General features: G+C 33.3%; 1 protein-coding gene across 3 annotated transcripts in view; it reads left to right on the forward strand.

The window, feature by feature from the left end:
• NAALADL2 (N-acetylated alpha-linked acidic dipeptidase like 2) overlaps positions 1-27,763 on the forward strand; it is a 1,226,521-nt gene that overhangs the window by 1,017,252 nt on the left and 181,506 nt on the right. For all 3 annotated transcript variants that reach the window (XM_074328105.2, XM_074328114.2, XM_074328092.2), the window contains one exon: positions 6,441-6,587. In XM_074328105.2, coding sequence (XP_074184206.2) covers positions 6,441-6,587 — 147 coding nt within the window. The remainder of the gene's footprint in view (positions 1-6,440; positions 6,588-27,763) is intronic.

A 27,763-nucleotide genomic window follows, 5' to 3' on the forward strand; every position in this document is an offset into this window, starting at 1 on the left:
AATAATGACTGGGTGGGTACATACACTTGGTATATATGCTCTGCAAAGGGGTGATTCACATCCTGGCAGGATGGGCTGGGGCGGCATGAGATGTCATCATGCTACGCAGAATGGCATGAAATTTAAAACTTATGAATTGCTTATTTCTGGAATTTTCCATTTCATATTTTCAGACCACAGTTTACCACTGTTAAATTAAACAGAAGAAAGCAAAACCGCTGATAAGGGGGACTACAGTAAAAAACGTATTTCTTCTCAAATGTTATTAGAGGAAGTCTGCAATGTATTATTACGTATTGGGAATTGGACAACAACTTGACATACTGACATAAAAACATAAGCTAAATAAATGAAGAACACATGACAGACACAGAGACTAAATAAACTTTGAACTGCCACAGACATGCAGTTTGTTACAACCATATCCAGTGATCTAACATGATTAAAATAAGAAACAATAAAACAGAATCCTAGAAAGAACAAATTTAAGGTTAAGTTGTTCAATTGCATTAATGTGATCTGTGTGCTGGATATATCAGCATGGCAGAAAGGAAAGAGCGTTGCATTTAGAATGAAAATACCTGGAATAAAATGCTAATCCTGTTGATTAGGGCCTCAGTTTCCTGATTTGTAAATGTAGCTGTTTTGATGGGAGAGATCCCCCCTCTGGACCACTTTGGCTGTTGATAAATCCTATATATTTATAATGTTTTAAAATGTTGAATTAAAATACACAGGGTTACAAAGGAAACCAATGATAACAGTTTGAGATTATCTAAGTATTAAAACACAAACCTTTTTATTTTAGTAATATGTAAGCTTTTTAAAATTAACACATTAGCAAGAAAATTCAGCAGTGTCTCAAAACTGCCACGTTTTCAAATTAGTGATGAGTTTATTCACTGCAACTGAAATATGATATGAAAATGACTGATTTTATTTGGTTACAAAGTCACAGGAACAGCTAATACTACTGGGTTTGTGGCCTACTTCGTATTTGAATAAAATATTAACTTCCGATTAGAAGCAAGTAAAAATGAAGATTTTTTTCCCCCCACCATGTTCATAGATGTTTCTTCCTTTCTTTCTTTCTTTTGTTCTCTCTCTCTCTCTCTCTCTCTCTCTCTCTCTCTCTCTCTCTTTCTTTATATTTATTTTTGTTTGTTGTTGTTGTTGTTGTTGTTCCCTGTGGGCCTCAGAAAAAGAAACCTTGGGTATTAGGATTTTTAGGTTCTGTAGTTTCAACATGTAATCAAATTTCTCCATGATTCCTCTACTGTTCACATTGCCTGAGATCATGTTTATAAGTTCTAAAGGAAAAATGTTGTAACAAAATTATCTCAAATTACCTCTTGTTAAATAAACAAAAAACAGCTCCTCATTACCATTACTTAACAATTAAAGTTTAATTTTTCACCAGTTCTGAGGAAAATGTCTTAAACAACAAGGTGGTCTACCATCTATGAGTGTCTGCATTAGTCACAGTTCTTCAGGGGAACAGAACCAATAAAGTACATAAAAGAGATTTATTATGAGGAATTGGCTCAGGCTGTTATGGAAGCTGAGATGTCCCAAGATGTGCAGCCAGCAAGCTGGAGACCCAGGAGAGTTGATGGTGTAAGTTCACTCTAAAAGCTGGCTGACTTGCGACCCAAGAACTGATGTTTCAGTTGAGTCCAAAGAAAAGGAAAGACCTGTATCCCAGCTGAAGGCCATCAGGCAGGAGGAGGGACCCCTTACTCTTTGGTCTGCCATTTTGTTCTATTCAGGCCCTAAACTGATTGAATCAAAGCTCACCCACATTAATTTAGTTAGTCTGCCAAATCAAATGTTAATCTTACCCAAAAAAACCCCTCACTGAGCCACCCAAAAAAAGTTTGACCAAATATCTGGGTACTTATGGGGGCTCAGTCAACTCATAAAGTTAACGATCTGGATGCCTATAATGAGAAATCATTTTTCAAATAGCATAGTCATCATTATCACAATTGGAACATTACTGTACTATGGAAACCAGGAAAATTGGGGAGATAAATTGTTTCTAAATAACTGAAGTTACAAGAATACTTCTGAAGTGAAAAGAAAAAAAAAAAGATTTAATTTACTTTAATGTGTAGAATGTGGTACTTCTATTTTTAAATGTTATACTTTTTCTGCTGTTTGAATAGGTATTCAATCTACATTTCTTATGTATGTTATGTGAATACTTATGTGTACAGGAGAAAGCAGAGTATGGGAGAAACAAAATGTTTGAAATGTTAAATAGATTTTTAAATACCTTAGAAACTTGTCAATGTGTCTTGGTATCGCTACTTAACTAATGCCAATTTGACTTATTTATTTATTTATTTATTTTTATTTATTTTTTTTTTCACTTACATGATGAATTATTATAAGGTTTTGCCTTTTAGCTTAAAAGTATATTTACAAAGAGCATACAGCTTTAGGATTGAGATGATTTCATTTCATATCTTCAACAGACTGTCATAGGAAATTAAACAAGTGACATAACTACAGTCTTTGCCTGAATTTGCTTATTTTGTGAACCAGAATAAAAATGCTTGTTATCAGACATTAAGTATGAAATATTTTGAATTCATTGGATGAAATACTTAATTTGAATGTACTCAGCCTTCTAAATAGATTTTAAAAATTAATTGACCTCTACAAATTTGTTACCAACCTTCCCTCTCCCATGGTGTCTAACTTCTAATAAAATGAAGGAAATTGAAATTTCTTTCTCCTTCCCTTTTAGATACTAATGCTTATAGGGGTTGAGTAGATCAGTCTCTATTACCTGATATGTATCCATTATAATGCACTGAAGTGCCGTGTGGGAAAACAATTCACATTAGGATAGAATATTGATTTAGGATCACTTAAAGTCTGTGAATTTATCCTAGATTTTAAAGTAATGAATAATAAAAAAAGATTTAGTGGATAGGGTTTCTGTGCCAAGAATGTTCTCCTCTTAAGGGAAATCCCTAGATAAAATGAATCTGGGGGGAAAAAATCCAGTCTTCAAACTGGGTTCTTTTTATCCTGAACCCAGGACAAAAGCACAAAAGAACAAAATAACATAGGCTTGAGTGTCACGTTTCCTCCTCTCATGACTGGTTAAAGCAAGAGAATAGGCAGTAGAGAGTGAGGTGGCAAGAGGAGGAGGAGGAGGAGGAGGAGGAGGAGGAGGAGGAGGAGGAGAGAGAGAGAGAGAGAGACAGAGACAGAGACAGAGACAGAGAGACAGAGAGACAGAGAGACAGAGAGACAGAGCGAGAGAAATGTGGGCTGGTGAGATAAGTTCTCTGTGCTCTGCAGGACTTTACAGGGAAACTCTGGGCTCAGTGGGTAAGGAACAGGCCTCAGGAAAGCTCCCTAGGGAACCCTGGGTTGTCCCAGAAACCTCCAATCTTGGATTGATTTTCTTGAAGCCTTTAGCCTTCCTTTGGGCTTAACTCTGACACAGGGTCGATGGCCAAGTGCTCCCAAGTATAGGTCCAGCTATCCCTTGGGCCACAAACCCTATCGTTCTGTACTCTATCCTCTCTTCATTAATAATAGTCCATATGTAGCTCCATAGATGTGATTTAATAGCATTTAAGCTTCAAAATATAATTTGAAAACATATCTAGATTATGCTCACTCTGTTGCTATCTTAGTTGGTTTAGAAACGCAGTTTAAATATGAACAAGGTGGCAATACAAACCTTTAGGAAAAAGATCAAGTTTTCAAAAAGTAAAGAGAGCCAGAGTAGGGAATGCAGAAGTATTTCAGGGAATGTAATCCTGAAGGTTGGATATTGTCTTTTTGCTTCGCTTGAAAAATACAAAACATGGAAGTAATGATGTAGGAATCATTACATTAATGTGTAAGAAATCATGGGAATGGAATACAATCAAATATCTAGCCATGGAAAGAACAGAGAGACTAGAAGAGAATTTGTACTGGCTTCAAAAAGGATGCCCTAGACAATAAAAATCTGAGGCTAAACAAGTACTGGGCTTTGTTTAACTATGAAATCAAACGAAGAATGCAAGGATTGGTTGTAGTGGGGTCATGTGTGCCTTCTTAGGAACTTGCATACGTGGGAAGCTAACACTTTTTGTCAGAGGGACGTTATTATTTAACAATAATGAATGAATGAAAATAATATCAAATGTATTTATATATAAATTGCATTTATGTTTTATTTTTAAAAATGTAGTTCTTTCAGAGAAACATATTGTGAATTTTAGAATGGTCAATTTTTGATCCATGCCATTGTTCTATTGAGGAAAAAGTCAATCAAAGGAGTGTGGATGATATTTGAAGTGGATATTTAGAATTATGTATGCAAAATGAAATTAAAGTTAAAACTGTATTTTTTTCTGAGATGGATCAGGATACATATGATGTCTCAACAAGTTATAGATGTTGCTGCAGTAAAGGAAAAGTAAATCACTTAAATGATTTTTAATGTCATTGGCTAGGCATCTGGGGAAAGAAAAGACTAGATTCTGTGAAATCATTATTAACATAAAAGAGTGCAACAGTTTAGATTTCACAAATTCAAATGGGAAACCCTTCTATCAATTTGAATCAGTGAAGCGGCTGAGTGTGAGAAACCAATGATGGAACATTGGTCAATGTCATGCCTGCTCAAGACATCCAAATTCACTTAAAAAAGAAAAAAAGAAAAATAAAAAAAAAAAATATATATATATATACACGTATATATGTATATGTATATATATACATACATATACATATATATATGTGTATATATTCTGGCTAAACAAAGAGCTTCACAAGTTCCAGTTTTTAACGCCTGAGTCTCTCAAAAACACTGAGAATTTTTACATGATATAAAGTAGTTTTTATGCTATTCATGATCTAGTACTTTAAGATAGCTCTTCTTTGGGAATATTCAGTACCCTCCCTAAACTGTCCCATGTATAAAACCTTCCGGAATCTTCACCCCAGGAAGATATAAGAAGTGAAAGAGGATTAATTCTCTTTTCAGAAAATTGGGCTTTCAAAAGAAGCAGAGTGGTAGGAGTCGCCATAGATAGCATCAGGTTGCTGCTAATTAGACTGTGTGGTGGAGTACTCTTTTTTCTTTCTGTGTCCAAAGAGCTTAATTACCCAAGATATTTGTAAATAAAATTAGGCTGAAACCTGACCTTGTTTATATACACTCACAAGGCTCTCCAATTTAATTGATTTTAACTTTGTTGCAAAGATCTTTCTATTAGGTCCTCAAAGAAAATTGGATAGGTATCAAAACAATACTATCTGTTTAAAAACTCTAACACTGTAGTTGGAAAGAAAAGTCAGAATACTTCTGAATATTAAACAGCTTATTTCCAAATCTTTATTAGTATATATATTTTTAAGTAGTTTTGAAGTTGTGTCATGCCAAAGAAGCATGGGGTGAGGTGGGGGGGGATGGGTGGAAGAATCCATTGATTTTTGATTCAGTGGCAAATGTGTTTTGAGTACATACATTCTGCTATTAGGTATGATGTTCTCTCGTGTTACTGTCTTATTTCCCTCACGATTACTGCTGAGGGCATTTATAATCTTCCATGTTTCATACTTGAGACAATAGCATCTCATAAAGATTCTAAGTTTGGGGAAATTTTAGTAGAGAAGACATTTTGAATCAATATTAATTTTAGAAATTCTTAATTTACTTGCTTTTTGAGTATGTTTTTATTTTTGTAAAGCTACTGTTGTTTGTTTCGTGTGCTAGACTGCTCTTAATTTAAGAAATAATAGTCTATCTCCTTATATTTCCCAGAGATTGGACTTCGTTTTGTGGTTCTGAATGGCCCACAGTAGTTGTTGACATATGTTCTTAAGAGGTGGGAATATGCTTTTAAGAAGAAATGAAGAAAATTCTTACTGTGCTTTTCGTAAAACATTTTAGCACAATGGAATTATATCCTACCAAGACATCCTTTAAATTTATGGGGGGAGAAAACAAAAATGAAAAAACTAAACATTTTCAGGGACTCACATTCTTTAACAATAGTTCAAATTAAGCAGTTTATAATATTTCTGTGATAAAAATGCTTTTGAAACAACAACAACAAGCAAAGCTTGATTTAGGTCAGTGCTTGTCACACTTCAGTTAGCATCAGAATCCAGAATCATAAAGGTGGGTTACAACACAGATTCCTGGGCTCCATTCCTGAAGGTTTCCATTCTGGAAGACATGGGTGGATCCTGAGCATTTGTATTTTTAATAAGTTCCTAGGTAACAATGATCCTGCCAATCTATGGACCACATTTTGAATAGCCTTACTTTAGGGATGACCCGAGGAGCATAGTTTGTGCTAACAATTATTTATTTATTTGTTTGTTTAATTTTGTAAGTTTCAGGTGTACAAAGCAACATAATAGGTAGACATTTACATCCTTCACAAAGTGCTAACAATTTAAATCGTGTTTTTCAGAAAAATAATTTCAACTGTTCCAGAAGAGCTCAGTGCCCAGACACAAATGTCAGTTCTGTGCAGATACAAGGTGATGCCAATTATTTCATCAACCATCTTGGAGTTCCTACTTTGCAGTTTGCTTATGAAGACATCAAGGCATTACAGGTAATTGTTTCTAAAAATGCAAAACCTTCACATCGGCACACAATATAGCAGACATGCAGAATTTGATTTTATCTAGGCTATTTGTCTTTCTTACCAAACAGGTCACTGGAAGCTGCTTTATTTAGAGTTATTCTTGTTGTTCAGAGGCTTTGTAACAGTATTTGAAAACATCAGCTCTTTTCAATACTGTTGAATTCAATTAAAAAAGATTTATACTGTCACTCACATTTTCACAGTGTGCTTTGCAACAAGAAATTTGCAGTAGTTGGATTGACATCAAAACGTAATTGCAATCTTCAGTATTCACAGAAACAGATGACATGTGCAACAGCTTCTCCTCTCCTTGCCCAAGGAAAAATGCATTTCATGTGCTGTATATTAATGTTTGTCTTGTGGATTAGCTACCCAAAGTTTGTCAATAGTTTTTCTTCCTAAAAAGATACTTTATTTGTGTGAAGATAAGAGGCTTTTTCCAAAGCATTATCACAGAGGCATGATTCACCTTAATTAAGTTTGTGTTCATCCATCTATTGGACTTCAAGCATTTTAATCTTTCTCATATTGTGTCACAGGAAACTTTCTCTGTAGATAAATATTTTATGTTCTTTTACAAATTGTGCATGCCTTTCGGGGAGCTCCTTAAAAGCCTTTAGGGTGTCCTGCTTGATAATTATTACATTAACAAAACAGTGGCTGGAACATAAAGACTGTTTTGTTCTTAATCATAGATATTCCTGAAATGCTCTGTTTAAATTTTATGTTTATAAGCTGAGCTTCTGATGTGCAATTTTAATTTCTGATAGGTTTTAGCAATATTTAGTTTTCTGTTTCTCTGCAACTTCCCCCTCCTTCCCTTCTGCCCCCTTCCCTCCCGCACCCCTCGTTTCTTCTGTAAATAACTAATAATCACTAAGGACGTAAATTCATAGAGGGAGAAATTCTGGGTGAATCTTACTGTGATGAGATAAATTCTTGGATAATACAAAGTAATCATTATGATTTGTCTGTTTTTTACATTTGGATTTTCATGTGCTATTGTTTGAAAATGAGGTATATGTGTAGAGGTATCTTTCCTTTTACACAAGTCCACTATATGCACCATAATGAAATCCATGTATTAAGAAATTAACTCATTTTTAATTTTCAGCTTGATCTTTCTTAATATCTCTTCATCATTCCCCCATCTAAGCCCATCCAGCTCCTGTCATGTTAACTCATTGAATGATAGCTTTTATTCAATACATGTCTGTTCATCTTGGTTGAGTTTTAAGCCAAGACTTTAAAAAGGAAATATAGTATAGCCTTGGGAATGGCGCTAATAGTTGACTCCTGACTCTGATACTTACTAGAGAAATTCTTTAACCTCTTTCAGAATTATTTTAGAGATGAGGAAACTTGGTATACTTATGCAATCTACTTCATAGAGCTATGATAAGGATGAATGAGACTGTGCGTGTAAAGGGATTAGCTAACATTGAGCATATAACAAGGACTTTGTCAACTATAGCTATCATCACAATTATTATTGTCTGCTTAGTAGGTCCAATGTGTTAGTGGGAGAATTTCTAAATATTTTAGGTAGGAACACATTAGTGGAAGGGAGGATCTTATTAATTATTAAGGACAATAAGCGTTAAGGCATATGAGGTGACATTTGACTCGGATCAGTTGAAGGATATGAGGTGTCAATAGGAAGAAGAGTTGGGAAGCAGTAGCAGTGACGTTCTAAGAAGGTACTGTCATCACTGTGAAACTCCTGAGGCTAAAGTCTATCTGCTAGAACCAGCTTACTCTAAAGAAAGCTAATTATTTTTCCCCCCAAATTATACCCAGACTATCTAACTTCCACCATCAAAATCATTTTCTACTATATGCATCTCCAAAAGAGTAATTAAAAGACAATCCCCATGTTTTTAAAGAAACAGCTTTGTTTATATACCTATAGTGCAGAATATTTTTTAAAATAAACTTGTCCCATACAAAATATGAAAGGTTGACGTGAGATAGTTTTGTGTGCTGAACTCTTCAAAGAACAGACGACATCTTTGTTTTCTGTGTTAATCTATAATAAATATTTGTATATATTAAGAGGAATTATAAACATTGAACAGTTTTATCCATGATGTAAAGATCAATCTTATATCAATTAGTAAAGTAGATAAAGAAATTAGAGCTTTTTCATGAATTTGAAATTAGATTTAAAATATAACACATATATTTATGTATTATATATATTATACATATAATGTATAACATTTTATTTGCCACCTATTGAGTATTTACTGCATTATGTGTTTTTACTTCATCTCATTTAATACTTCCAATATCCCTCCCTATGAGTCAGCTATTATTATTAACACAGTTTTGTTTTTTTGTTTTTTTCTTTTGTTTTTGTTGTGGACGAAATGAAACATAAAATCTAGTAGCTTATCCAAGGTCATAAAAATAAAAAATTGCCAAGACAGTTTTGAACAGTAAGCTCGTGTTTTCAAACTATTACACTAAAGGTTGCCAATTGGAAGCTGAAGGGCAAGATCCAGTCTACAAATACATTTTATTTACCTGTGCTTTATTGAAAAATTGGACTTCTAGAAACATTGGGCTCTTTTTCTCCATGGACACGATCAGCTAAATTGTGCATTACTCACTAGCTTGCCATGTTCTCTTTAAAGAATCTTCCATGTTGTTTTTCCTAGAGTGCAGTTAAGAATAATATTTCTTCAAAACCTGTTTCTATCAAATATTGGGAAATGAATGATCAACCTAAAGCATCACGTTTCACTAGACTTGTGTTAAAAATATTATGCACTTTGCCCCTACTGACCCAGTTCATTATGTCTGTACTCGTTTTGAGTAAAATAGTTAAAGTGGATAATTCTACAGTCCCTTTTACTTTAAAAATTATATCTGTGTTCTAAGTGAGCTATTTTTATGATATGTTTTTTTGAGCAATTACCTAGTTAAAATTTATTTAGGTGATTACAAAGCAAATCTTAGTATTTCTGCCATTGTTTAATCCAGAAAGATTGATTATGAATCTGTTATATTCAATTCAACAATGAATAATAATATTAGAAAAATTTAACTGGTAGGAAAATAAACTAGTGCCATAGACACCACTTTTTATGGACATACTGGACATTATTAGTTCTAAAATTAATTTTTGATTAAATGTGACATTTTATAATTTCTATCCCAAATATTTCGTACTCTCCAAATCCCCATCAATACCTTTTCCCTCTGGCTTCTCTGGATGCTAATGTATTGTGGAAGATTGCTTGAAGCAACTTTTATTTTAGCTTTTCCGTGGGTCTATTCTATGATATTTGCAATAATTAAATTTCACAAATGCAAAGCAATTTATGGATTTGCCATATGTTAGAAAAATCCCTTGTCATAAAATATTGTCCTGTTAATTGAAAGGTCTCTAGTTGTAAGCTTCATTTAAATAAGGTTTCTAATTTGTAAACATTGTTGCACCTGTTAGGAGAAGCATTCTGTGCAGATTAAATGTAGTGCAGAGATTGCTGAAAAGGAAATGAAAGACAGATGCCTTCTGATTAACAGTGCAATATTTATGACAGGCTGGTGGTCCAATGCACATTTCTTCTGTCACTTCACATCTGTTTCACATAATTTTTGTTCCAGATCAGTATATTTACTCTCTATAGGGCATGTCAGAGGGTCTGGCTTTCTTACTATAGCAAAACATTACTCCATGCCCTAGCAAGCTTTATACCACAAATTGAAGCCCTGGTTCCTCACTCTGTTTAACCTTTTATTTTTTGCTCTTCTGCTCAAAACATTCTATTTTAAACCCAATTTACCTCTATAATGAAGGATTTAACATTTAAATGATAATGAGATACAGGGGTATTATAACTTTTGTATAGCAGGATTTTTACTCATAATTGTTTCAATATCATTTAGTAAACCGGAGACTGAAAAATAAATAGCATAGTTGTTTTGAAACTCCTATTATTTTTAAGTTAGATGACTTTGATATCCATTCTGATTCTTAAACTGATATACAGCAGCATGAGTGTGTGTTTGTGTACTTTAAAAATAATTTATGCAGATACAATACAGATACAGTACTATAATACGCATATATACATTTTGGAGCAAAGTAACTAATAGTTTACATATTGATTCTTCAGATTTTATTCTACTAAGTAGAAGAAGAACTTACCAAACTTGTAACAGACATCATTTTTTCATTATATTTCAGTTTGGAATTTAGTCAGTATTATTGTTATTTTAACAGGTAATAACAGTTCAAACATCGATTGAAAGCTCTTGGCTTAAGTAATCTAATAGTATGTGTAACTATGCATAATTGTACTGATGTTTTGCAGTATCTGATAGAATCTGTTTCATGCTGATAGCTAGGAAACTTACAAAATGTCACTTAGAAATAAGAAAAGTGTGCCAGTTGGCAATGGGACAGAAAGGGATTCTTAGTGTTTTCTCTAGTTCGTTACTGATCTTTGTAACTTATTTTAGAAAAAGTACTTTCAATGTCAATCAAACTTTATGGTAGTATTATTTTCAGATTAGGCTTACTTCATTAAGGGCTGAGATTCTCAAACATTTTGTTCTAAAAACCCACTTATCCTCTAAAAGTATCAGAGACTCCAAACAAAAGGGCTTTTGTTTATGTGACTATTATACGCAAATATTTACCGTAATAGGATTTGAAACTGAGAAAAAGTATGCTTATTTATTAATCCATATAAAATACCAATAATAAACTTGTTACACATTAATATAAATAACTTATTTTTATGAAAGCAAATTATATTTCCCAAGACAAGAAAACATAAATTAGAGGAATAGCATTATACTTTTTTGCAAATCTCTTTAATGAGACAATGTAGGATAGTTGGAGTCTCATATCTATTTCTGCATTTAGTCTGTTGTATGTTGTTTTGGTTGAAATGTATAAAGAAAATCCGGTCTAGTAGTCTTTTCATATAATTACAGATATTTTTCTTTGTTACTACCCTGAAACTTGATAAGTATTATTTTCCTAAAGGTTAGTTTCAATGTGGAAGTAAAACCACATGAATGAACTTTTTTACCTTGCACACTGTGAATGCAGACTGAAAATGTGAGTGTGAAGGCATGTAATGTCACTATTATTATGAAAATAGTGTTGATCTCAGGGACCTTTGAAGTTCTCTGGACAACACTTGAAGAAATGCTGACTTGGAGAAAAATTTTTGGTTAAACTAGTTTACTTCATTCTTAATAATATCTGACAAAGTGTTCAACATCGCTCTTTTTCAAAGATTTGAACTGTGATGCTATATAAACCTGTGTGTGTCTTTTTCAGTCATCTTTGGGTATCACCATCCCATTCACCTGACAAACAGCATGAAGCAGGAAATATAACACTCTCATAAACTGTGACTCTACAAAGAATTCCACTTCTTAGAAGCTTTCCTTTAGAGGAGAAGGTTAAACCCCAATCAACAAATCAACAGTTATAGAGCAGACTTGAAAAGCTTTGATTGTACAGTATATGAAATGCCTGTCACAGAGGGAGTGCTATTAAAGTTGCTGTATGCTGGCAAGAGCCTGAGGAGTAAACACAAGAAATTGAAATATGAGACAGATACTGAAAAAACAAAGAATGGAGAAACTCCTAAGACTCAAATGGATAATTCGAAAGATCATACTTCAAATTGCCTAATATTTTGAAATGGCTGCAAGGAGGACAGATTTCCCCTAACTCTTCCCCTTGCTTGGAATTCTAAATAAGAACATTTATTCCAAATGCCTATCATCATTGGATGAAAATATATGGCATATGCACTATATTTTAACTCTAATGCTATTTTCAGGAATTGTGATCATCCCTGTTATGAGGCAACTTCTTTTATAATGAAGTTTTTGATAATTTCAATAGTAATAGTTACAGATGGGTTTATTGATCAACCATGTTGTAAATTTGGCTACATTTAAGTTAAGATCATAGGGTTAAGATACCCTGTTCAATGTGATTTATTCAGATATTGAATTCAAATTTATTTAGCCAGCAATTATTAAGCATATGGTGTAATGCAGCACTACAGGTGAAATATAAAGATGGATAAAACACTCCTTCCTTCTCTCAAAGTGTTTACAGTCTAGATTGGGGCTCAGACATATACACAATCAAATAAAGTACAATTAAAGTTCTTTTAACTCACGTCCACTTAACCAACTTGTGGGGTTCCTTGGCAATTTACCTTCCCTTAAAACACAATGATCAGTGGCCAAGGCTCTTTGAAGCTCATCAAAGGAAGCCTGTTTCTGAATTCTTGCATACTTGTATCCTCTCAGAATCAGTGGTAAGCTTTTCCGGAGTCAGCTGTATTCTCAGGTCTATATACGCCCATTTCATTTGTGATGAATAACTAAGTAATTTTAACTGCTACATAAATGTGAATAATAAGAATGAAAAACAAATTTACTTCTAAGAAACCTATAGTGATAACCCTCTAGAAGCCGAGTTTCTAATAAATAATCGATGTATAATGGACCAGGCAACTTGTAAAGACTGGTGAAAATTGTAGGACTCTAGATACATTATGCACTCAGTAAACTTCATAAATATCTATAATAAGTCCACTTTAAATAAAAGGCATCTTGAAATGTAGATGATAACTAGGACAAGAAAGAAATAATAAAACTTTATTCAGAGGCTAATGCTCAGATTAAAAGACTTTACATCAAAAGGCTTTACATCAAAATTTTGGCCAATACCCATGCACTCACAGGTTTTAAATTAACATATAAATATTTTACATCTGTATTTCTTGCTTGTTGTTTTGTTTTCTTTTTTTACTGATTATTTAATTGAACCAGCTTCTAAATTATTAGCATGCCAACTAGTGGGACAAATTATATTGGCTAAAAGAGCTTCAAATGTAAAGTAATAGAGGCAGGGTAGTATCAAGGAAAGTTCTATTTAACAAACACTCATATATATTTCTGGGAGACATTTTTTGTTGTTGTTGTCCTATGTCCTTTAAACATGTTAATCAATGTAATTTAATTTTTGTACTTGTAACTAGTACTTACTAGGAAGGTACTAGTATTACTTCCATTAAAGATAAAACTGAGACACAAAGTGGTCAAGTAATATGGCCAACATCATACATCTCATAAGTGGTATTATAGAATCTGGTTTCAGACCTAGCACACTAGCACCAGATGTGTGGTTCTAAAGTGGTTCTAAAATGCTTTCCATCTCCCACTACATCTATAGTGCGGTGTAATGCTATGGTGCTGAATTCTTTTTTTTCCTAGTTTCCTATACAAATGTTCTAAACATTTCAACTTTGACAATTCTCAATGTTAAGCAATAGCTGGAAGTGGATACAATTTCTTAACTAAATTTAAAATGAACCCGTAATTTATATATGACAAAACTGATACTAATGTGTCTTATAATAATTTTTATATTCTTTTACAAAAAAAAATAGAATCTATAATTTTTTTTCCAAGTTAATTTTCAAAAATGAGGAGATGGACAAGTTGGTCTCTTCTAATTTCAGTGACACATTTCTTTAAGTAGAATATTTTGACATCTAAAACCATTTTGTGGACTACTTTATATGACTTGCTTAAATGATTAATTAAAATGTTAAGAGGCGTTTTGGTAACCCTATGCTGTAACTATAAACTCCAGAAGGAAATGACGTATCTGGAGTTCATGCAGCTGTGGATGACGACAAAGGCCATGAGTAAATTTTCTTGTCCATTCTTTAATCTCCACAACTTCTTTATACTATTTTGTTTGCATCTGGAATTGCAGTTCTTCAACATCTGTTTCACAGCTTATAGTGTTTCACACAGAACTTATAGTTTCGCTTGTTTTTTTTTTTTTTAATAAGCAAAGGTTTGTATAGAAGCTACAGTGAAAGACACAACAGTGGCCATCACGTCTCATAAATACTAATAAATAAATAAATAAATAAATAAATAAATAAATAAATAAATAAATAGCAATGGCTTGAAGCCAAGGCCACTTGGCTTACAAAGATCACTATTGCTTCCTCCCGAAAGTTCTGGCTTTTTTTATTAGTCTCAAGAGAGCTACAGTTGTCTTCAGTCTCCTTTCATGATGTTCTGTTCCTATGATTTTAAATTAATGGAGAGAATTCTGAAGGAGAACAATGTATCAGTATTTTGATTTCTATAGTTTATTGTCAATAGCTTTAGCATTGAAATTATTCTGACCCATCTTTCTCTTATCAGTAGAGAATGTTTTAAATCTAAATAGTGTATTGTTTATGTAGTACTGATAAGTTTGTAAAAGTAGGAAAAAATAAACAATACCTTTATGTACAAGGTCATGTCCCATTCTTCTTTAAATTAACATCTTGTCACTTTATTTTTGTTCATTTGTAACTCTTATCAGAGCATTAGAAATTTTACAGGTATTTCATGTTTAGAGATCATTTCTACCTTATGACTCAGGAATATATACATGGAATTTTAATTTAAAACTTTTGTATGAATAACTCTGGGAACTATTCTTAAGCATAATACAATCAGATTAAGACATTGCACATGGCAAAATATTGAGGTTAAATTCAGGGCACTTTTTCTGTTTGTATTGGTCACATGGTCCAGGTTAAGAATGGTAGCCCATTGGCTATCATTGGTTTGCAAACTCTCAACAATTCAGGGGCGATTTTGGACAACCTCAGTGGTCAAAATAAGACCATAGGCTTCTTTGGTTACAGGATGCGTCTAAGAATGGTGGGTCCACATGTGTGTGGCCCAGACTTTCTCTGATGGACTCATAGATTCATTGACCTTTAGAACAACATTGATCATTGAATCCAGGTAGCTTAATCCATTCCTCTGTAGTAAAAGGAAATAGAAGCTTAAGAAATTCATAAAATTGAGTGAAGAAGTTAACATTAAGTACAGACTTAATTATTCCTACTCCAATGCTTCTAGCTATAGCTGCTCTCTCCTAAACTCCTGTTCTGTATGTTCTCCTCTTTCTCTTGCTTCTTTCTCAGCTTTCTTCTCTCTGTCCTGCTTTGTCTGGCTTATTTTACCCTTTCCTGCACATATGGCCGTACTATTCATATATTTTCTTTCCTTTTCATCCTCTGCTTTTTCTATATAATTTTCTACTCCCTTTCTGTTTCCCTCCTATTCTTTCTAATTTTAATATTTTACTTGACTCAGGAATTTAGCCTCTTTCAACAGACTTTATGTCTTTAATTTGCTGACAGGTGAAACTGTAGCCTGGCTTCTCCCTAACATTTCAGGGTACAAGCAATAGTGCAAATGGAGGCCATTATACCATATGGCTAAATACTAAATATTTGAATGTTGTAAATTAAACAAATATTAAATAAAAATGTTCTTACCTACTGATTTGACAAATACATGTTTAAAATTATCGAGAAGGAAGGTTTTAATTTAATATTCTCAGATGCCTGAGCCTCCTATATCAAAATGCGGTGACAAGGGAAGAACTGATCCCTTGTCCCTGACCCTTGCTTCTTGACCTGCTCTTCTTTTTCTGCTCACTCTTGACTCTGTCCCACACTGTGAGGTGCCTTGTATACGTGTATGTGGACATGTGGTCTGTGCTTCTGAGCAAGGTCTATAGCACCTGTAAACAGCTGTTCCTAGCCTACACTCTGGACCGAGGGTTGCACACTGGAGACATAGTATTTGCTGGAGGTGATGGGCCTGGAGAAGAGGGCTGCCCAATCATTGGAAGCAGATATGTGGCCATCTGAACAGGGAATTCTAAGATCCTAGAAATCATAATAACTAGAACTTAATCTGTAAAGAGACTAATGGGCTTTGAGGGGACACATCCATCTGTATTGCTTTAGCATCTAAAGATGTTGGGGGGAAAAAAGAAGAAGACTAAACTCTAGAACATGAAATTTAGGTATGCCAAACTATGGAGAGTCCTGATGTGGGACAGATAAGTATTCTTGAACAAACCTGCTCAAATGTCTTGAGTTTATCACCTAAGTTTTGCCACTAAGAAAATTTGAGACTGAACCAATTTTTACAGACTCATTGGAAATATCAATGGGGTGCTGGCCTAACCTCCGTTCTAAAAGGTGTGGCTATTCAGTGTTTGAGACGTTGAAGCGGTAAGATACGCAACACAGCAAATCACTTCTAGTATATGTTTGAAAACATATTCCAAAATTTCAAGCTTAAAGAGGCATGAAAAGAAATAAAAAAAAAATATCAAAAGGAAAATTTTTCAGTTAAGGAGAATGTCTGGGAGGTGTATTTTAAAGTAATTTTTATATACTTTCTGTGCAAAGGAATGCTTGATGGAACATTGAACAAACTCTGGGCAAACTTCAAATGCTAGCTCTCTGTCATCTACTCAGTTTTACAGATTATGATTACATACTACTATGAAATCAAAATGGTCCACTCTTTTCTTGAAACAGTTATTGGAAATTTTACATTTATTAAATGAGTGAATGAATGGATGAATACATTTTTTAAATTAAGATTTGTATGCTACTGTGTGCATACAAATCTTAATTATTTCCCTCCTTTTCTCTTCCTTCCTGCCTCCCTCCCTCCCTCCCTCCCTCCCTCCCTCCCTCCCTCCTTCCCTCCCTCCCTCCTTTCCTTCCTTCCTTCTTTCCTTCCCTCCTTCCTTCCCTCTTTAATCAAATTTTGATCATGCTAGGTGTATGTTGTTTCTTTTCATTTAAGTGAACATTAATAGTTTTTTATATTATTTTGAAACATAACCCATGATATAGTTGTATCATAATTGATGTAATTGTTCATCTTTTATTGGATATTAACTTAGCCTGCATTGTTCTATTATTATAGATAATCTTTTGTGGGACATTTTTAGAGTTGATATATTTTCCTCTCTCTAGTTCTTCTGGGAAAAATACCTAAGCATAAATTTTGTGTCAAAGTGTGAATATGTTAAGCCTCTCGACGTATTGAAAAAGACCTTTCTGAATGGTGGTACATTTTAAAACCTTTAAAGCAAAGCATAAGTATGTTGTTTAATCTCACTCTTACCAACAGTATGCATTAAAAAGTATTTACCAGTCTGATAGGCAAAATTGATACCCTGTTGTTTTAATTGATTTTTTCTTATGTCAACTTTTTCAGTATTAACTTACTTATTAAAATATTTTGAACGGGCATTTTTTGTAGACTTTACATTTGGAAATGAATATGTTGGTAGAGATCAAGATAATTAAATATCATTCCTCATATAAAAATAGATATAATATAGCACAGATGTTAACTGGAGGATCCACCTTAAAAAAATTATAAATTTGTAATTTAATAATCAGTACCAGGATGACATTTATAAAGGAATCTATGTTCAAATTACCAAGGCATGAATCCTTCTGCAAATCAACATGCTCACATTTTAAAGGCTGCACTTCAAGAAAATTTAAAGCATTTGAAGCCGTGAAACTGGAAAATAGGAAATGTGTGGCAACCATGTTGACAGGTGTCAGAGATTGCCTTATGAAAGTCCTGATATATTGCTCCAAACTACTAAAGGAAGTAATACATAGAATCCCTGCAACAAGTTCACAGTCATTTCTAAGAAGGTGGGAGAGAGGGAACAATGAAAAGAATTGGAGTTCAACATGTATATAAATCAGTGTTTAATGATTCTGAGGTCATAATTTTGAAATTAAAGATATTTGCTTTCAATGCTGAACAAAGGTATATGTGTATGCCTGTATGCCTGGGGATGTGAACGGGGTGCACAGTGTTAAGAGCCCAGGTCATGATTAACGTCTCTGTCTAGTGGGCATGCCACCCCTTCAGAATAGCCGGTGCTGTTACTACACTATGATTCACCTGTACGGCAACAGAAAAATAGACTTGTACCGCACTGTACTCTATCATTCCCCAATGTCATTTTTCAGGAGGTGCCATAGGAAAAAATGACATTTCATCATGGGTGGGTGGGTGAATGGGGTTTAAAGTAGAGGTGGAAGATACAGATTTCTAAATATCAATGCTATTCATGATAGCTGTATTTTATCTCTTTTGTTTAACATTAGATTCTGTCTATGTTTTTGTATATAATATAAAATTTTGTTAATGAAGAATGGGATTTAGCTTATTTTAAACAGAAGATTTAACTCCGCTGCTAAAATAAGTACCAGACTCATAAGCCTAGAGATGTCCTAAAAACATTTTTAGACTTTTTTATGTGTGTGAAAAATATTCCACAGGGGGGAAATAATGGAAAGGAACACATGTATTATTGTAACAGGAAAGGAATTTAATCTTTCTCTTCCTTAAAAATATTAATCACAATCATCAGTTAAGTTTAATTGAGCACAGACCATGTGTAGAACACTACACTATGCATTAAAAACAGATAAAGCGATGATACAATCCATAACACTCAAGGGATTTATAAGCTCTTTAGAGCATCCAGGCAGAGTATAAATAAATAAATGGCAATAAAAGGAAGCCCAGGCTCAGTGCCAAGTGATTTCTACAGCCAATAAGGGTATCTGGACCATAGCCAACAGTGTTTCATTTAAAATTTTAATTATTTTTATTTTTTAGAATTTACGTATAGATTTTAAAATTTACCATTGCCATAGGTTATTGGATACTTTATGAAATACAGATGCATACACCATTGATAAAATAAATCTCCAGGGTACTATAGAGGAGAAGTAAAATCTGAGACTGTACCTGTCAGATCATAAATCAAAGAGAGAAATTTCAGCAGAGAGCAAGTCTTACAAATCTACAAATCCCTGTGCCTCTCTGGAGGTCGAAATAACAGGTAGCACCATGACTGCTGTACTTCCCTAGCAATATTTAGGGTCAGTCTCTGGAATTATCCAGGGATTGGCTAATGGTAGAACTCATTTATAAAAGTATCTAGGTGCAATAATGTCCTTTCAATCCAGAATCCAGACTTATGGTAAAACCAACTACCAAGAACATAGCCCTATCTACCCAAATTCTAATTTTTTATATTGTCAAATATTTTCTTCTTTACACCCCAGTCAATTCTTCTAACTCCTATTTTTTTCCTTTTAATGGTTACTCTACTGTTTGGTTCAATTTATTTTATCTTATAATGTATCACATTGCTATACTTTAATCAATAGTCATTGTCCAGTTCAGACCATTCATTATCCCCTCATATCTGGACTTTGGTCTCCTAATTTCGTAGCCTTTTCACTGACTACTTAATCCTGCAAAGTGCTTGAAAACTAACCTCCTAAAAAGCTGCTTTAATTATGCTCCTCTTTCCCTTCCTTTCTCTTGATTAACAGTCTTCCACATTTCCCAGTTAACAATTTTGAGTGGTTTCATAAGTAATATAATCTTTCCCTCCAACAAAGTGTTGTTTTTATCATTCTCATGACATCTAACACTATGGTGCCTTGAAGTCATTTGTATTCTCTTTTTCCGCTATAGTGTGATTGCTACTTGAGGCTACAGGTTTTGTCCTATCTGCATCTACTGCATTTTCACCTAGAGTGTAGACCCATAAAACAGTACAGTACACTGAAGTGGATCAACCGCTATTTAAACAGTGCATCAGTTTTTTGGGTCTGCCATAAAAAGTACCACTAACTGGGAGGCTTAAACAACAAAAGGTTTTTGCTCAGTTCTGAAGGCTAAAAGTCCAAGATCAAGGTGTCAGTTGGCAAGCTTGGTTCCTCCAGAAGGCTGTGAAGACAAATCTGTCCCATGTCTCTCTCCTAGCTTCTGGTGGTCTTCTGTCAATTTTTTGCATTCCTTGTCTTGTTGCAACATAATTCCAGTATTCACATGGCATTCATCTTCTCTCTGTTTTTGTGTCCAAATTCTGCCTTTTTATAAGCACATAGTCATATTGGATTAGGGATCATCCTAACGAACTCATCTGCAAAGACTCTGTTTCACAATAAGGTAAGGGTGTTAGAACTTCAACCTCTTTTTAGGAGACATAATTCAACCCATAACAAACTAATATATCACCTTAATGTGGACTACGGAGGATTATTTTTATAGAAAAATGGTTTGTAGGTTCATTGATTACATTGCTATATTGTATTGTTCACTTGATTATATTGCTATCATTCTATTCCTGAAAGAGTTCATTTCATCCTACAAACTGCACATAGAATGTCTAACTTTTTGGATCCTTCCACTTCCCCGTTTTAATATATTTTTGTGTACATTCAGAACACTTGATATCAAATTCCAATCCTGTTCTTTTACAATAGCAGTTTGTGTTAGGAGGCCCTGATAAAATACTGAAGTATTTCCAAGTGACACACTGTACATTTGTTTATGTTCCAGTTAGCTGGGTTCATTGGTTTGCATTATTATCTAATCACATTACTATACGATATTGCAAAGTAGAAGTCTGCGTAAGCTTTCCATGATTGGTCATCATAGAAAATAGAATCTTGATTTGCTATGGTTCCAGATGGTGGTTTGCTTATAATAGTTTAGATTTAATTATGATCATTATAAACTAAATGAAGCCAAATTACACTATCTTAGAGAGAATTTTCATGTCATTTGCAACCATAGGCTCTTGCAGAAGGCATGTCCTCATCCATTGTAGAGATAGGAATAGATTATTATCACTATGACATTCTTTGAACGTTGTCATTCTCTTTACCATAAAGCATTAATCCTTAACATTAGCGCATCCCAATTTTGAATGTTATTTATTTGCTATTCATTTTTTGAACACATTCAAGTAGAATATTGTTTCAGTGTTGACAAGCCTGCTCTCTAGGAACATGACAGATATGTTGACATTATTACTAATGTCATCAATTTGTTTTGAGGAAATATTTCAGTGTACATTAGTATAAAATGTCCCTAGTTTTTTTTAAAATTATTGATTAGCAGATGCAAATCCAGCATGCAATATTTTATATTAGCTGGCGAGAACCTAGCTTTGTACAATGTACAGAACATTTATTTTTACCATCTAAGTCATAAAAGTTGTTTTCCATATCTTCAGTCAAATTTAACTACAGGCAAGAAGAAGTGGAAAAATTACCTGTCACATTATTCACGGGCCGGACCAAGATATTGTAATACCATGGCCCACTAAGCTAATTTAGAACAAAAAATGGAAAGAGGTTTTTAAAAGATGGCATTTATATGTAATATATGTAGAAGATTTTAGGCTTTTGACAGTTTGAGATTGAATCCTCTTTAGAGAGAATGCGTAATGACTTTTATTTCTTTTGAAATATGCATATCTTCTTGAAGGTAACTTTCAACTCTCATTAGCAATTTTCAAAGCAAGTTTCCCATCTCTACGAAAGCAAAGGGTATAACATACATGAACTTTGAATAGATTGTTTACTTATCAACAATTCAGTCATTTCCCCACTTGTTTGAAACTTTCAATTCATTAATTTATGAGGGCAAAACCCTACCATGGCCATAAAAGTTGAAGTTTAACTGTTATATCTATTAAGTCTCATACCTAGTCAGCATTGCAAGAATGTGTGTGTGTGTGTGTGTGTATACACACACACACACATATATATATATATATATATATATGGGAATGAGTTTGTGAATAAGAGTGTGGCTTTTGGAGTCAGTCTGACTGAATTTGAATCCTATCCTTTTATTATTATTATTATTATTTGCTTGTAGGCCTTTACAAGTTAATGTCTTAAAGTTATACTTTCCTCATCTATACAGTGAGAACTATAATAATACTTAGCTCATGATTACATTGAGAGTCATATCAGGGTTTTTCAACCTCCACACTATGACACTTTGTGCCAGATAACTCCTTGCTGTATAGGGCTGTCCTGTGCTTTGAAGGATAATTAGCAACATCTCTGGTCTCTGTTAGATGCCAGTATAGTGCCCCCTCCCCTCAGTTGTGACAACATAAAATGCTTCCAGATGTTGCTAAATGCCACCTAGAGGGCAATATCACTCCCAGTTGAGAATCACCAAATCACATGAGTTATCAGTATCTACATTTATAGAGAGAAAGCTTTGCACAGTTACTGGCACATGAGTGAGTGCTCAGTAAACTTTAGCTATGATTATCATATAACAAAAAGACACTTATAATATCTTCTCTACAGAGCCATACTCTTAAAGAACAGGATCACTGTCTCTATTCTCTCTACGCATATGCATGTGTGTATACTCGTAAGTGTGTATCTATTATAAATATATGTGTATATGCATTTATATGTGTAAATGTTTATTATCTATTTGCCAACTATGATTCAAAGTAATGATAATCATAGCGAAATAGCAATATCTGCAGATAACCATCAAGCCTCATTTGTTTATGTTCTTTGCCACTAATAGATATTTTATAAATTACCAAAACTTTGCAAAAGAGATGGACTTAAATTTATATTTCTACTATGTGACCCTATAACAGTAAGATACACACAGAGGAAATGGTATACAGTAGAGTGAAAAGATTGTTAGCTATTATACAACATTATAAGGATTGTGACTAGGAAGGATTTTTTTTTTTTTTCTCTAAACCACAATCAGGTCCAAAAAACATCCTACGATATATTTTTAAATGCTACTTGATTCCTAAAAGCCTAAAACGTGAAACACTGAAATCCTAAAATGAGGAACAATGTGTGAAAATGTAAACCCTGGATCAGGTAATTCCATTTTCTTAATGTTAATAATAGTGATACCTTGATCTGTTTAGTTTTCTATATACTCCAAGGCCTTTTTTTTTTTTTTCTTGTCTCATGTAATTACCTCAGCTGTGCTATTTAGGTAGGGATTATTTTGACCTTGTTATAGACAAGGAGACTGAGACAGAGGTCATACTCCAATTAAGTGACAGATATAGAACAAATACAACTCAAAGGATAAAAGTTTCCCCATTACCCCACAGGTCGTCAAAAGTTTAAGCACAATTTCTACTACAGTAGCAAGTTGCTATTCTGAGAAACGCACATGATGTCTCACTGCCGGGGCCTCTTCTATATGTCTACCTTTCTCTTCTCACTGTTTTAAGTTACTTAATCCTTCACAGTGCACTCAAGGGTTATTCCCTCTAACAGGCTCTGGTGTGCTTTTAGTACATTACTCTACATGAATTGTACTCTTAAATATTCCCCTGGACACTCATTTAGTGGCGTTTTGTAGTAAGAGCACAATGACATTGTTAAGGTTAATGACTCAGTGTTTTACAAGTTGAAACACATTTGAGGTTAAATTGATTGTTTGGATCATTTTATTCAACAAAGTGACGGCCTTGAGTATAGGTTTTACTTACAGCCTTGGAGGAATGTCTGTTATACCCTTAATGCTGTGGTATTGATAGTAATAATATATAGATGAGCCTAGCACTGCTCTAACAGTGTTTCTGAAATGCGGGCTATAAAAATTACTGCTTATGAATTTACATTGGCACATAGGTGCTATATGATAACAAGCAATTATTAAGAATTTGATGTATGCTCATGTGTAATCCTGTCGCATAGAAATCAATATTAATTCCACTATCCCAATGACAGTATTGATTATCAGAGGTTCAGTCTCTTGGCCAAGGTTGCACAGTAACTAACTGGGAATAATAGTAGTAGTAATAGTAATAATAATAATAATAATAATAATAATAATAATATGCTAATATGTATATTAATACAGTGGCTACTACCCTGTTTCCCTGAAAATAAGACCTAGCCGGACAATCAGCTCTAATGCATCTTTTGGAGCAAAAATTAATATAAGACCCGGTCTTATTTTCCTATAAGATCAGGTCTTATAATATAATATAATGTAATGTAATGTAATGTAATATAATATAATATAATATAATATCGGGTCTTATATTAATTTTTGCTCCAAAAGACGCATTAGAGCTGATTGCCCGGCAAGGTCTTATTTTCGGGGAAACATGGTCTGTACTAGGTATTATGTTAAACACCTTTATGGCTATGTAAATATTAAGGCGGAATCTGAAGCCAGGTGGTCTGATTTCATAGTTCATCCCCCTAACTTTCATCCCGCACTTCCTCCTAATACTCCATGTGTAGAGCTGGACCTTGAGTCAAGTCCTCCAACTTCTGCCTCCAATTTGTTCATGTGTCTGCCTCCCACATTCTAAGATCTTATGTTGACTAACCATATATACTAGTTTCTCACAACCTTGATGTATAAAAAACTAATAAATATAGATGTTCGAAATTGCTTCTCACTGGGCAATATATGTTTTATTTATCTGCGTATCTCCAGTGCTTAATGCACTGGATAATGCACTCAATAAATGCTAATGAATTAACCTATTATTCCCGATTTGTGTATTAGCAGGAAAGTTCGAAAATATCTGTGTCTTATTCCAAGTAAATGACCTAGTTATGGGCATTTTATATATCATGTTAGTATAGTACTCAAATTTTTTTGTGAAAGTGGAAGAGTACACAGACCTTTAGGCACACTTGAAATTTCACAATATAAGAAGTTTTCTTATTCTAAAAACAAGTAAGGCTGGTCCTTCTCTAGTAATTCTAGTCTAATAAATTATCCCTAAAATGTTATGTTATTATCACAAGAATAATAAAGAACTCAAAAACTTCCAAAGATTGAAAATAAACAAGGTAACAAAGTAATGAAAAGCATAATATCTACAAAGGGATGAGAACAAGACTGACATCAGAATTCTCATCAGCAACTCAGGATAGTAGCAGAAAATGGGAAAACACCTTTAATTTTTAGAGAAAAGTATTCTCAACCTGGAATTCTAAACTTTATCAACCAACTGTGCAAAGAGATTCAAGACCTGTCTATTGCATAGGGTCACAAAGCTTACCTCTCATGTATGTGTTCTTAGGAAATTATTTTAAGATGTTCCTCAACAAAATAAGGAGAAAAACAAGAAAAAGGGTGATATGGATCCAAGAGGAAATTATTTTAAGATGTTCCTCAACAAAATAAGGAGAAAAACAAGAAAAAGGGTGATATGGATCCAAGAAATAGTGACTCTGATTCAAAAGACCAAATGGTATAATTATAAGCAGAAGGAGAGAGGCATCTGGAAGCGTACAAAGAAAAATCAAAAGTGTTTCCTAGAAACCTTAAGTAAACTGAAAATTCATATAAGAAAGTTATAGTTCAAATATGAAATGTTCAGCTTAATAGAGTATGAAATAGGTGCACTTAATAGAGTATGAAATAAATTGCCTGAATGAATTTCAGGCAATAGATGGAGCAAGTAATACGCTGACAGATGTTTGAAATATCATGAAGACAGAAAATGTTTCTTTAGTTATAAGGAGGAGGAACAAAAACCCCCCAATTACCAGAAATTCTATGGAAAAAAGAAAACCAAAACCAAAGATAAAGCATGATTACAATATGAAGCTGAATAAAGAGTATATCAATTTTGATCAATAAATAAGAAAGGAAAATCTGTATGAATAGCATTTTTGAGTGGAATGGCATTATATGTCCTGTTAGTCAGAAACACATGTTATACTGACAACATGTGTGACTCTACAATTGTTACATAGTCAAATATTATACATATTGTTTATTGGTTTTCACCTTTAGAATAAACCTATATACAAATAATTTAATTATGGCCATACAATAGAATGTAGATAATAGGATTATTGTCAATATGAAAGTAAAAACAACACGTAGCAATTTCAGAGGTGAAGGAAGGCATTAATATATTAATTTTACATGAAGAGAAATTAAGATACAATTAAGAGTTTAACTAAATAGTTGGAACTAAAACAGATATTTAAGTATTTAAAATTTTTTAAAGATAAATATTATAAAACATGCAGGAACTAAGAGTAGTGTTTAAACTATGGGGGAAAGGAGTAGGAAATTGATGGCTATTTATGAACTAAATCAATCTTTATAGTACAATGTTAGTAGATTATTGTTTTAATTTATAAATTAATAAAGAGTAGTAATAGCAAATGATTCAGGAAAATGGATAAAACCATTGGGATAACTAAAAATAGAAGCTAATATGGGTAATAAATAAAACTCATTACTACTCTGATGGTATATGAGTAAATAAAGTATAAGGTAGGAAAGGAGAAAGAGAGGCAGAAATAAGGGAAGGGAGGAAGAAAGAAGAAAATAAAGTTAATTTAGTAACTAAGAGAAAATGATTTAGTCAAGTCACAAAGCAGGAATTAGAAACCAGATAGTAATTACTAAAGTGCACCTTTTAAGCAAAGCTAGTGCTCTAGGTTCTTTGATTCTTTGATAATTTATCTTGTCACTGGTTGAGCAAAATCAGAAATTGAGAAACTTAGTGAATACCATCATGGAAGACAGAAAGGAAATCTAGAAATGTAGTCTGTAAATATATTCCGTTTCCACATAATGAATGCAGAACATACATAATTTTACACACTAACAGTATTTCTGTAGTAGTTTATGCTAAATTTAACCAAACTGGTATATTTATTATGATAGAACTACCCATTACTATATCTGTAAATCAACATTATTACACAAAATTTAAGATAGTTGCCTTCTTTTGCTAACACATTAATAACAAAAAATAACATTTATATTAAACACTATTATCTAACTGTTTAATGGATATAAATCTTAGGTCCATTTAAGCTGCATAAGAGTATGACAAAGTTATATTCCATACCTCCTAATATTTAATTTTAAAAATTCAGGTATATCATACACAACTTAAAATTTTGAAAAGTAAACTAAACTATATATATATAATATTAAGGTTTTACACCAATATTTCTAACTACTGTGAATAATTATTTATATGATTCTCAGTTGTATGTCCCTGGCTAGAAAGAAAAGTTTAGAGAAATCCAAACTGATTTAAAAATATATATGTATATATTTACATAAAACTTATATATAACTTATAATACTCATTGTGTAGCAGATGTTTCTTTTTTAAGGAGAAAACTATCATAGAGTAGTTTAGATGAGCTCTCGGAGAGATTTCGAAAGTGTTAATATGTTAGTTTTTGGAAACTTAAAATCAATTCATTTTTCTGAGCATCCCTTACCAGTGTCTGTTCTTCAGTTGCCTTTTGTCCTTCAAATGCATTTTAGTCTTAACCAAGCTTGAGCCAACAAACCAGACCATGTGTCATTGTATTATATTCTGTGACAAATGGACCTTATTTCATTTCAAAGAGTTTGAACTTGAAATCACTCCCATTTGTTTTAAAGCAAATGCCTTTCCTCCTGTC

The sequence above is a fragment of the Rhinolophus sinicus genome, chromosome 17 (assembly GCF_057876585.1).
Source record: "Rhinolophus sinicus isolate RSI-liver-muscle chromosome 17, RSI-T2T, whole genome shotgun sequence".
Classification (NCBI taxonomy): Eukaryota; Metazoa; Chordata; class Mammalia; order Chiroptera; family Rhinolophidae; genus Rhinolophus; species Rhinolophus sinicus.